We start from the raw sequence: 13,499 nt of genomic DNA, 5'->3' as shown, positions 1-13,499 counted from the left end.
GACAACCGACAAGGCCCTCATCCCCGTCATTCGCAGTAGAAAGAGACAGAGATATCAGGGATGTATGTCTGGGTGCCTTGTAAGGATCCGACGGCGAGTGTGTAATCTGCCTTTATCATTGGTGCTATTGGCCAAAGTACAATCTTTGGATAATAAAATAGACGAACTACGAGCATGTATATTTCCTACCAACAGGACATTAAAAACTGTAATATCTCATATTTCTAAACAACAGCTGGTGCACCAAATTTTAGGAAGACTCTAGGTTTTGCTCGCCTGAGGTAGAGTATCTCATGATAAGCTCTAGACCACACAATTTTTCATCTATATTCTTTGTAGCTGTCTATTTACCACCACAAACCAATGCTGGCACTAAGACCGCACTCAATGAGCTGTATAAGCAAACAGGAAAACGCTCATCCAGAGGCGGCGTTCCTAGTGGCCGGGGACTTTATTGCAGGGAAACATAAATCAGTTTTACCGAATTTCTATCAGCATGTTAAATGTGCAACCAGAGGGAAAAAAAATCTAGACCACCTTTACTCCACACACAGAGACACGTACAAAGCTCTCCCTCACCCTATATTTGGCAAATCTGACCATAATTCTATCCTCCTGATTCCTGCATACATGCAAAAACTAAAGCAGGAAGCACCAGTGACTCGGTCAATTAAAAAAGTGGTCAGATGAAGCAGATGCTAAGCTACAGGACTGTTTTACGACATTCTTCCGTTGGCATTGAGGAGTACACCACATCAGTCACTGGCTTCATCAATAAGTGCATCGATGACGTTGTCCCCACAGTGACTGTACATACATACTCCAACCAGAAGCCATGGATTACAGGCAACATTCGCTCTGAGCTAAAGGGTAGAGCTGCCGCTTTCAAGGAGCGGGACTCTAACCCGGAAGCTTATGTGAAATCCTGCTATGCCCTCCGACAAACCATCAAACAGGCAAAGCGTCAATACAGGACTCATACTACACTGTCTCTGACGCTCATCGGATGTGGCAGGGCTTGCAAACTTTTACAGACCACAAAGGGAAGCACAGCCGCGAGCTGCCCAGTGACACGAGCCTACCAGACGAGCTAAATGACTTCTATTCTCGTTTTGAGGAAAGTAACACTGAAACATGCATGAGAGCATCAGCTGTTCCAGACAACTGTGTGATCACGTTCTTCGTAGCCGATGTGAGTAAGACCTTTAAACAGGTAAACATTCACACCAGACGGATTACCTGGACATGTACTCTGAGCATGCGCTGACCAACTGGCAAGTGTCTTCACCGACAGTTTCAACCTCTCCCTGTCCGAGTCTTTAATACCAACATGTTTCAAGCACACCACCATAGTTCCTGTGCCCAAGAACACTAAGGTAACCTGCCTAAATGACTACCGACCCGTAGCCATGAAGTGCTTTGAAAGGCTGGTCATGGCTCACATCAACACCATTATCCCAGAAACCCTAGACCAACTCCAATTTGCATACCGCCCCAACAGATCCACAGATGATGCAATAGAAAGATAGATAGATAGATAGATAGAACGGCACAACTCTCATTTGGATAGGTGAGCGGAGAGAGGAAAAAAAGGCCTTGCTGCTGAAGGGTGCCCACACACAGAACACCCATTCTTGGCAGAGGTCCAGGTTTACCTTGAGGGGATGTTTTTGTATTGTCAGTACAGTGATTACACTACGGAGAAATAATCACAGAACAACTGACTTTAGTGGAACAGCCACAGTATCTCTCTCTGCTCTCAGGATTAGACTACAGTGAATTAAATGAAGCGTTGTCCTAGCAAGTTCACTGTGTTTTTCTACCAATGATCCCGATTTTTCTGGGCATCCGTCTCAGTTCTGTTCTAATGGCAGATGAATCACAGGCGGCTGCTGTAACTGCACTGAAGCGCTGTCTTCGAGTGTTATCGACTGTGTTTAGGACAAGTCTTAATCGTTGTAAGAACCCCAAGGAATATGTGGGAATGTAGCAGCATATCCAGATCTACAACCTCCAAGCTTTATAGAATACGGGTTCTGTAGGTTTGGCTGGTTGAGAGCGGTTGAGGAAACATAAAAGACTTGGAACATGAAGCGTCGACTCAAGTTTGAGACCGTTTCACTCTTCAAACAGAAATCGGTCGTTGTCTCATTTCCCCTCCTCCACGAGGGGATCAATAAAGGATGAATCCATCTGTTTTTATAAGTTCTCTTTTATAGTGTTTTTTTCTTTCTGCAGGACTAGGAAGCTCTGCGTTGTTCTAGGAAAATGTCCTTTCTATGTGAAGCTTTGACATAATGTGCCCAGGTAGGAAGCAGCTGTGGTTCGGCTCCTCATTAGAAAGTCTCAGGGATATTCTGCCGTATTCCCCCGACTCGGCAGATTTCTCTACTGCCATAGTTTCATTCCATATCCCACCCAGTTCCTTATTCTGCATAATGTTCTTTCAGCTGCCGTACAGTATACTTACCCACCACTTGTAATGTACCACTTTATTTAAGACTGGCACCTGTGGTGTTCAGTAAGGTGTTTTGTTTCTCTCTGGTCCCCTCTGCCACGGAAGAAGTTGTCACATAACAGTAAGTGTTGGACTCAGTGGGAGGTTAATGTGCCGCTGGGTCAGATCGCTGGCCTTCGATCAGGGCCCAGCTTGCAGCGCCCCAGGACGCTGAGATGCCTGCTGAGACTGAGTCAGGCTGACAGGCAAAAGCAATTGCCAATCTGAGAGACGGAAGTCTGCCTCAGACAAAGCGGATGGTTTATTCGTGACCTTGGAGATGAGGGTGTGACAGGAAGATCATTGAAAAGGAATAGGTGCGGCGCTCGCTCACCATTAAAAACGCACTTAAAAAAAAAAACATGTAAGCAACTATTAAAAGCTTGACGTTTCGGCTTTCACCAATGACCTTCAAAGGTGACAGAAAAAAGACACTTTCTATTAGGAGAGGTGTGTTAGACCAAAATAATGGAGGCTACACACAGCCATGTTTTAGGGCTATGCGTTATTTTCTTTCATGAACTATGTTGGAAATTGCTGGTCCTTTTGGTGATGGTCTGATTATCAGATTTGTTCTGCTCACAAGTCTGCTGCTTGTTCTGCTTCAGCAGGTCATGGTAACTTGGCTGCAGCTGGAATGTAATGAGCTAGGCCTATTGAAAGATTTGGGTATGGCAGAGTGTAGTTTATTTCTTGCTGATTGGAATAGTACAAGAGAGCTTGGAGTGTTCTAATATGGAACATTGATTAGCAGCATGACCTTCGTATTCAACAAAATATGGAACATTTTTATACAAGATCCTTTCGAAAACAAGATGACACATATGTAGGGTCTTATTCTATCATAAAATTGGTGACCCCCCCCCCCCCCCCACACACACACACCTTGTCACATCTTAGCATGGTCCCAGTTCTGTTTGGGCTTTCTTGCCAGCACCTATGGTCGTTGTCATTGACAAAGCTTGTTTGTCCATGGGTGGAGATGATATACAATCCCCTCTAGTGGATATAGTTTGAAATACATGAAATATCCTGAAGTGGCCCTGAAGTGTTAATTTGTTGAGTGACAATGGTCACCTGTGCTTTTAAACCAGACATGCACTGTGCATCTAACATGAGTAGGTTGTAAGTACTTCAAGGCCTTATCTTTTTTTTTCAGACTAAATGAATCTGCGTATAAATGCACAGGGCCAACAATGAGAGAGAGGGACAGGTAGACATGGAGGGGGTTAGAAAGGGGAGGGAGAGTGATTCTCTTTCATCAGGAGAACATAAGAGACTGAGAGCAGAACCCTTTGGTCGGCTGAAATTGGCCAAATAGAGATGAAAGTCTAGGCCAAAACGCACGTGTGTCATGTCTAGCTAACCAAAGAGACTGTACAGAGAAACAGAATGGAGAGCCATCCTGCAGGACAGTCATCACTCCACCTTCCCTGGCCATCTACTCTCATATTTGATCATCTACACGTGTGTGTGTGTGTGTGCTGCATGTACTAATTCAGTAAATTCGCAATGTTGGTGGATTTTCTTTCACCCGTAATACCCTTGATCAAAGGGATTCATTACACGTGATATCTACCACCATGTACATGTCTGCATTCCCTGCCGGTGTTAAAATCAGCCTGGTGGCAGTGTGAGTTTGAACTTTGCCTCCCACGCACTGCCGCATCAACCCAAAGAGAAGTTAGCTCTGTACTGTACTAAAAGCAGAACCATACAGCCACTCAACTAAAACAGAACACCGTGTCTCGTCTTGAGAGGTTTGTTAAACAGCTAAAAGTGGCACATGGCAGAATGTCAGTTCACATACAAGCGAGCCTGATTTGACTCTACGGCCAGTGACTCAACAACAAATAATCGATCCGTTTCTAAACCCCTCTGGCAGTAGGGCTTGAATGCACAGCACCGTACAGTCAGAGAGGGAGTCAGAGAGTTCAGACTGTTCTTTTCAGGGGTCTGAGTGGCACTTGGCTCAATGCAGCTATCTCTTTGTGGTCTATGTGACTGCTAACCAATCTCATGGTTCCTCACTTTGACCTCCTATCGAATTCAGTCAGCGTTTCTCAAGAAGCCGGCATATAAATATCCTGCAGCCCTGAGCTTCACACACTTAAACAGCTCTGACACTTCAGTTGAAGTGGCATAAGGTCTTTTGTAACACATCGCCATGCAACATTTCTGATGGTAACGTCTGGTGGTAGAAAGCTCCAAGAATAAGGGATTAGGTCAGTTGCTATGCCATGGACAACTACACGTTACGAACAGCTACTGTGTTTCATGCTGACAATAGTGTGTGACAGACCATCTATAATATACACGGAACAAAAATATATAAACGCAACATGTGAAGTGGTGATCCAATGTTTAATGAGCTGAAATATAACGTCCCTTATTTAAAAAAAAAAAAAATGTTGCACACATTTTTGTTTACATCCCTATTAGTGAGCGGCTCCTACTTTTCCAAGATCCACCTGACAGGTGTGGCATATCAAGAAGCTGATTAAACAGCACAATCAGTACACAGGTTCACCTTGTGCTGGGGACAATAAAAGGCCACTCTACAATGCCACAGATGTTTTGAGGGAGTGTGCAATTGGCATGCTGACGGCAGGAATATACACCAGAGCTGTTGCCAGAGAATTGATGTTCATTTCTCTACCAATGTCGTTTTCCAGAATTTGGCAGTACGTCCAACCAGCCTCTCAACTAGCCTCACAACCACAGACCACGTGTAACCATGCCATCCCAGGACCCCCACATTCGGCTTCTTCACCTGCAGGATTGTCTGAGACCAGCCACCCGGACAGCTGATGAACTGTCAGAAACCGTCTCCGGGAAGCTCCTCTGTGTGCTCGTTGTCCTCACCAGGATCTTGACCTGACTGCAGTTCAGCGTCGTAACCAACTTCTTCAGTGGGCAAAATCTCACCTTCGATGGCCACTGGCACGCTAAAGAAGGGTGTTCTTCACGGATGAATCCCAGTTTTAACTGTACCAGGCAGATAGCAGACTGCGTGTATGGTGTCGTGTGGGGAGCGGTTTGCTGATGTCAACGTTGTGACCAGAATGCTGCATGGTGGCAGTAGGGTTATTGTATGGGCAGGCATAAGCTACGGACAACGAACACAATTGCATTTAATCGACGGCAATTTGAATGGACAGAGATGCCGTAATGAGATTCTGAGGCCCATTGTCATGATATTCCAGCGCTGCCATCACCTCAGCACGATAATACATGTCCCATGTCGCAAGAATCTGTACACAATTCCTGTAAGCTGAAAAAGTCCCAGTTATTGCTTGGCCTGCATACTCACCAGACATGTCACCCATTGACCATGTTGGGATACTCTGGATCGACGTGAATGACAGCGTTCCAGTTCCCGCCAATATCCAGCAACTTCGCACAGCCATTGAAGAGGAGTGAGACAATAATCCACAGACCACAGTCAACAGCCTGATCAACTTTATACAAAGGAGATGTGTCGCGCTGCATGAGTGCAAATGGTGGTCACACCAGATACTGACTGGCTTTCTGATCTACGCCCCTACCTTTTTTTTTAAGGTATCTCTGACCAACAGATTCATATCTGTATTCCCAGTCATGTGAAATCCATAGATTAGGGCACTAATGAATTCATTTCAATTTATTGATTCCCTTATATAAACTGTAACTCGGTAAAATCTTTGAAATTGTTGCATGTTACGTTTTTATATTTTTGTTTAGTGTGGCTAAACCCCCACTCGTTCAAAACCTAGAGGCAAACTACTCTTTTCGTCTCAACCGCTTTAGCGGACATTGGATGTTACTCGCACGGATCGATGACCTCGATGACCTCGACGGATCGATGACCTAAGTGGCATTCACTTGACTACATAAAACAAATACATTTCAAATGTCCACCGCGGGGTACTGTTAACCTGCTGGCCGGGTGACGGATCTCGTCTCGTGGGCGTATTTGGCTCAGGCCTGATCTATATGATGAGAAGGGACAGGGACAGCCTGATGCCTTAACTCTGATATCAGACTGAAGAGATAAGAGACCAGATGGTCACCATGACAGATGTCGGTCTTCGTTTTTCCTCTTTTTCTCTTTCTATATTCTGCATGTCCTCTCCGTCTGCGTCTGCCACTCACACGTCCTCCTTTTCTAGTTCGGTCTTTTCTGTTTGTCCGTCTCGCACTCACATACTCTTATTCCCGCTGTCTTTTACAGCAATCCCTTTTCACGTGTAAGGTTGTGCAGCAGCCCGGTCTGCTCTGCTCCTCGCCTTTCTGCTCACACAGCGCTACACTATCAGCCAGGAATGCAAGCGAAATCAAGGAGGCTTGGAGACAAACGGAGACATCTCTCCTCAGTCCTCTCGCTTCCAACTGTTTATTGTTGTAGTACGTGTGCCAAGCAATAAGTGAAATTCAACTGAACTTGTCTGCCTGTTAGCTTTTACAATTGCGATACTGTCCAATCCGTGAACAACACTGAGGTCAAATGTCTAGGCATACTGTAACTCCGTAGATATGACAGGTAGTGTAGGATTCAAGGCCTTACTTTTTATTGCTACATGCCGTAGAATGTTTCTCATTGCCCTCCCCATCAACTATCAAAGATAAACATTGGGGGTAGGGGGAATCTCCTCCAGCTGTCTAAAAATAGCCAGTTTTATTTTTAGCCAGTTTTTAGCTTTCTCTCTTTCTTTTTTTCTTCCCCTCTCGCTCACTTTCTCTCCCCCCTCCCCCTCTCTCTCTCCCTCGTTCTTTCTTCCCCCCTCTCAATCTCTTACACTCACTGGCTTATGTCACAAGCCATGAGGAAGTCATGAAACAGGAAGTGAGCAGAAGTGGACGGGGGGGAAGAGAGAAATAAGATAGTCCTGAGAGACCGACAGACAGACCGTACAGTTGTCAGCACAGTTGTCAGTTGGACTGGAGCTCTGTAACTCGTTGCCAGGTTTGTGTTGTGGGACTGACAGGCTGACACAGGAATGCTAGACAGGACAAGGAAGACTGCTCTTTGGTGAGCCACCACAAAGGAAGCCAGAGAGGGGACAAAGGACTGGATATGTGGGGTCACCGGGGGAAGTGGGACGTCCCTCCAACCCCTCCGCTTGCCCCCACTCACAGGTAGTGGTGTGTGCTCTTTACTTCTCTTGGTATTTTGGTCACAAACCACTAATGGCTAGAACGTGGTGTGAAACCTAGACTATGGAAACATTTCTCTATATTCTTGTTTTGATTTGTTCCATGGGACTTTCAGTTTAGTATGTCTACAAATATACTACTTAAAGTTTTACTTGGGTTATAGATGCTGAACACTAAGATGGCTTGTGAACGGGTGTTTATTTGCTGTGTTGTGTCGAACTTAGAAATGTAGTTTTGGCGTGTCCACTTATAAAGATCTTGGCCATCGACCAGTATGGGATTCATTTATGAAATAAAACAGAGCTGTATAACGTTCTAGAAAGTTGTCCATTAGCCAGCAAATTTGACTGGGATGAACCCGGGTGAAGACTAAATGTCGTGAGATGCTGAAGTTGTGCTGTTTCAGGATGACGCTGCTTCTATGACAGTGGGCAATAGTCAAGGTCTGGATATTTGTCTTGTTCTGGAAGAATTAGCATTTTTTAGTTCTCATTTCTGCCACATCTGATAATTGCAACATCTGACTTCTGCTCATTTGAATTGGATGCACAATTCTCTATAAAAAGAAAATATGTATATCGTAACATTCACACTTTTTTTTTGTTATATTATCCCCATTTTGTCTGAAGGCGTTTCACTCATCAAACAATGTATCCACATGATATTTACTTAGTACAGGAGTGTGGGTCATTAATTCACCCCTGGGGGGGAGGAATAACTCAGTTGCACCACATACCCACGGGGTGGCGCCCTAAACCTCTACTTGTTTTGCACCGTATCTCCATCTGCTTATCCGTCTGTCTCACTGTCTGGGTTTCTGTTTAGTCACACAGTCATCCATCATCCGTGCTATGACTGCTGTTCTCTTCACTGTATGTCCTTCTGCCTCAAATATTGTGTTCCGTAACTAGAGGCAATATAGAGCAAATTCACTATTTTATACAGTGGGCCTATAGTGTGAAGCTTTCTCTGTCTGTGCCTATTCCTTTCTTGGAATAGAAGTTCCTATTCTCTTTGAGCTGTTGTGGGTCCTCTACTTTTGACAGTTGAAACCATGCTGTGTGTTGCTGTTTGGATGCTTCTCCCACATGTAACACAGCTGAGGGGTATACTAAGAAGGAAGATCAATGAGTTAGCCAACTAACTTCGATAAACAGCCAGAAATAACTACTACTACTACAAAAAATAAGCTAAACATAGATATGCATTTTTGGGTTGTTAAGTCAATCAGACCATGTCCATTTCAAGCTAGTCTCTCTGAAAAATAAAAAAGTTATTTCCAAATATTTAGGCAAGTTAGCTAGTTGATCCTGCTTTGTAGTATACCCCTCTGAGGGAAAGAAATAGGACCAAAACAGAAGCGAATGGAAGAATAGCAGGAAGCACCTTGCCGTTCGCGGTTCAGTCGTGAAGTGAGTACAACTCCCCCGCTGGTGACATCACTTCCTTCCTGTCAAGGTAGTAGAAAGTGACAACAGGACAGCTAGAGGGGCCATGCTGCTGCTAGTGCCCTAAGCTGCCCAGGAATGTGGAATTTTCAGGTAGACCTAAAAATAGAGGCCTGCCAATCCGGGTCATGCTTATCTATTTACTTGTTGACAGATCAGCCACTTTGCTGTCTGTGGACTCTGCACCCCTTGTATTTACTGTATGGCCACAATGTTGTAGCCATGCGGTGGCCTGATGACTGTTTCAAGTGGGAAATACTGATTTTATTCAATCAGCACAGTAAAGGTTGTCTGCTCAGTGCTCAGTATGAGGCCTTCTCCCTCAACCCCACAGGTTCTGGTGCTCCCCAATAATCTGTCTGCTTCTCTACATTCCGCTGTTCCTCCTCACCTGTAGAGTCCTGTCCCAGTCTACCTCTACCTCTCTACTACCCCTCCAATGCTCCCCCTCTCCCCCTGGGATAAACTAGCCTCTGCATGAATTGCAGCTCTGTTTGGCCTCTTCTCCCAGTCCCAACCGCTAATAGATCTCTCCAGCTTGTAGTCCTAAAAAAACGAAAATGAGATGGCATTTTCTACCTCTGGTTCGTTGCCCATTCCTATGGGGGAAATTAATTGGGGAAAGAATGGTTTTTTGGGATGAACACCGAAAAAAGGTCTGAGGTTATGAGACGTCAGTTAACAGGACCTTTTTATTAATTATGAAGCCTTTATGTGCTTGTTTTGATTACTTAAATGCTTAAAAATGCACAAAAAAGTGACGTTAGCTGATGAAGATTATCTCCCAGAACAGAATGTATAATATGTTTTAAGCCTGTTTTAAGCCAGACCTTATTTTCTGCGTTCTATCCAAAAACCCTACAAAAATCCTATTAATTTCCCCCTAGTCTTTGGCCAACAGGCCATGACGGAGAAAGCCTCCATTAGTGCCTACAAAAAAACTAATGCTCTTATTGGTCAGCTAATCTAATGACCAACCAACCACATCTACTGAGATCTCAATCACAGATCCTTCTATAATCTGAGGGACTGCTGTCTCGTAGTTCGATAAGATTTTACCAGTGATGCTCTGGAGCAGGTTTTCAAGTTATAGAAACATCTCAAGGATGATCAGTGGAAACAGGATGCGCCTGAGCTCAATTTCGAGTCTCACAGCAAAGGGTCTGAATACTGATGTAAATAATATATTTCTGTTTATTTTTAATAAATTGGCAAAAATGTCAAAACCTTTTTTCACTTTTGTCATTTATTTTAGAATTTTAGAGTAAGGCTGTAATGTAACAACGTGGGAAAAGTGACAGGGTCTGAATCCTTTCCGAATGCACTGTCATAAAATATCGACCAACTATAAAATATTGCAGTGATATTGACCTACGGTGATGTTTGTTATAAAGAGATTGCAACGCGGACAGAAGACACTTGCTTTTTGAATCACAGGGGATGAAAGGTCTCTCCACAGAAACAGCCCACCCCCATAATGTAATTGGGTCGTGATCCCAGATGGGAAGGCACTCCAGAACCCCATATCCTGGACCTAACACTTCCTAATTGATCCTGTTAACTGCAGTGTGGTCCATTAGGCTGAGACTGTGCCTGGTGTGACCAGTGCTGGGGGGGGAGGGTGCGGTCAGAGCCTCCAAAGCCGGAACCTGCTGCTTATCAGTGAGGTTCCTCTTCTCCAGCTCTCGATGGCGTGACTCACATTGACACAAAAACTCTCAATTGCACATGTAGTAACATATGTGCAGTGGTAACATCAACCGTGGTCTTGCTTGGTAGCCTATGTCTGGCTTAGTGACGTGGTAGTTGCTTGAGGCTCTTGTAGGAGTCGTGTATCTTTCCTCACTGTTGTTTTGTGACTAATAGGTTGTCTGGTGGAATAACTGGAGTCCTGTATCCAGCCCTGTCTGTGTGACGCTCCCATCTCTCTTCCTCCTCGTGGCCTGATGCATTATTGATGCAGAGGGCGCTCTAAAAACCTGGTGATTGATTCGCTTGATTAGAAAGGGGAGCAGGACGAGGAGCTAACTGGTTTGTGACGTGGCATTTGGTGTGGATCTGCTGAAAACCCTGTTTCTAACATGGTTTATTTGAAAGATATTCCCATTTTGAGGACAACTAAACGAATGAACAGGGCTGGGGCCGTCCTATTTTCTGCCCAGAAGACACCGAGGAGCCTGTTTTAGGGATCCTCTGATGGCGTCAGTCCAGGGTCTCCTTCGCCTGATCATTTAGGTGACTCATATCCATACATGATGGTGGGTGGACACTTTCCTCCGGTTATCTCAATCTGATGCTAATGTAATAGAGGCGGAAAATCACTATTTGTGTGTAAGACAAAGAGCGAGAGAGAGAGAGAGTCTGTATTACTTTTTGACCATAGATGAGATAAAGATAAGACAATAAATGTGTCGGGGGGGGGGATAGAAAGGACTCCCCAGCTGAGGCTGTTACTTCATAGACGCCACGGTTGACATTTTCTAATTAGACAGAGTAAAGTTTGTGCTATAACCGTTATCCGCTGACTCGGGGGCCTGGATGAAGGAACAGCTGAACCCAGCAGTGTTGACGCATTGCACTCTATAGTGTGCGTTTTAAGCCATACCAAGTGGATGGCGTGGGCTTTCTATCCGTCTTTATGTAATGTTTGAGTAGGCTGGCAACTGAACATGCTGCAGTTCTTGGTGACAAAGCTGGAAACTCTTATCCACACAGAGAAAAAGTGAGCAATCGACTGGATCAACAAATGGAACATAGACATCACACACACACACACACACACACACACACACACACACACGCTCCCCGTCCATCTAGCATCTCTCCACATCTGTCTGTCTCTGATATTTTTGTGAGTGAGGCGGAGCAACTTGGCGACTGAGCGAGAACATGCAGGCTGGCTGTGTCAGTGGGAAGTGTCTAGCACAATACTCACACTTCCACACTGACAGGCAAGCAGTCACAGGGAGTTTGTCGTACTCCCACACCACACAGGGCTTATGGTGGAGTGTTCTGGGCTTTCCTTCTTCTCCCCCTCCTTCTCCCTGTCTCTCATGTATTTCTAATGAACCACCAGCGGAGGGGAGAGGAGGAGAAAGAGAGAGAGCAGCGAGTGGAGAGTACAAGCTACACACTGAAAGACAGGAAAAACAAGCAGGCAGCTGAATAGGCACCTAATCTTGGGGTCCTATGAGTGCCTCTTCTGGATTTGACACTTCCTGGACTGTTGCAGTCCTGAGAGAGGGAGCTGTGTGAGTGCATAATTGAGCGTGAGCAGCAGGGAGAGCAGTACGGACAGCAGAGGATCAGGGAAACGGAAGACAGAGGTTCTCAAAGGAGGGGGGGTGTGAAGTGAGAGAAGGAGCAGAGGAGAGGGGAGAAAAAAGGAATGAAGGAAACAACACATCCTAAGAAGCAACCTCTGCTTGAAGCCAATGGATCAAGGACTCCGGGATTGAAATCTGCAGCAGGACGTGTGCTGGTGGAAGTGTGCTGTTGGAACTTGAGGGAAAGAGAAGGGGAGCAACAGAGGGGAGAGACAAAGAATAATACAGGACATGGCTCAAAGGATTACCTCTCTCTCCGGCAGAATGGGACGCTTACTCCACATGGAGGCTAATCAGGACCTGGGAGCCTGAGCATCTCTCTCTGACTTTTCTCTTCTCTGTTATCTTGTTTGGTCTAAGGAAGGTGGGAGTGACTGAGGTAAGCCCGGTAGAGAATTACTGTTGTTGCCATTTTTGCTGCGGCTACGGCCATGAGGACGTTGTGACTCCTGGAGCACTTTGAGCCCCTACTCTGGAGTGGACCTGCGTTAGTGGCTGACGGAGAGACTGCCATGGAGCCACCGTGTGACCAGGGGGCAGGGCCTGGCCTGACTGGGTCCGACTCAAACCCGGGCTCCCTGTGGGATGGACAGAATGCCGTCACGGCCACCTCCGCCTCCTCTTCCAACTCAGACCTGCCCTCCGCCCTCTTACCTGACGAGGAGCACCCGGACGCGGACCGAAGGCCAAGCAAACCCTTCACTGGCCTCAAACTGTTCGGCAGGAGGTAAGACACAGACCAACGTCTCACTAAGCCACTGAAGTGCGTTGATCACAATGCTGTGGAGCCTGTAAATGTTCAGTGGACGATTTTTGATTCCTGGATGCTTACTTAGTAGCAGCACCAACAGGTGTGAGTTTCTAGCACATGCCAATAATGACTGGGCTGTGTGTGAGTGGGTTAGTTTCCATGCAGTTGTCCCTCTCGGGCAGCTGTAGTACAGGTATCTGCGTTAGGTATGTATGGTGTGTATGGTGTGTATTGTATGTTATGTATGTATGTATGTATGTAATGTATGTAGTGGTTACTGTATGGGGGATTGATCTATGTCTTTAGAACAGAGCCTCTCTCTATACAGTACAGCCTGGTCT

The 13,499-nt window shown here is 45.6% G+C and overlaps 1 protein-coding gene across 5 annotated transcripts in view; it reads left to right on the top strand.

The window, feature by feature from the left end:
• The window catches only part of LOC139411319 (diacylglycerol kinase zeta-like), a 118,297-nt gene that overhangs the window by 9,037 nt on the left and 95,761 nt on the right, over positions 1-13,499 (top strand). For 2 of the 5 annotated variants that reach the window (XM_071157539.1, XM_071157538.1), the window contains exon 1: positions 12,345-13,134. The exons of 2 other annotated variants lie outside the window; for them this stretch is intronic. In XM_071157539.1, coding sequence (XP_071013640.1) covers positions 12,920-13,134 — 215 coding nt within the window. In that variant the 5' untranslated portion in view covers positions 12,345-12,919. Of the gene's footprint in view, positions 1-7,485; positions 7,616-12,344; positions 13,135-13,499 lie in introns of those variants that run through there. One more of the 5 variants, XM_071157541.1, reaches the window with a different exon arrangement.

This window comes from Oncorhynchus clarkii, chromosome 6 (assembly GCF_045791955.1).
Source record: "Oncorhynchus clarkii lewisi isolate Uvic-CL-2024 chromosome 6, UVic_Ocla_1.0, whole genome shotgun sequence".
Classification (NCBI taxonomy): Eukaryota; Metazoa; Chordata; class Actinopteri; order Salmoniformes; family Salmonidae; genus Oncorhynchus; species Oncorhynchus clarkii.
The sequence above is the reverse complement of the archived record's forward strand: the minus strand, read 5'-3'. Positions and strand labels throughout refer to the sequence as shown.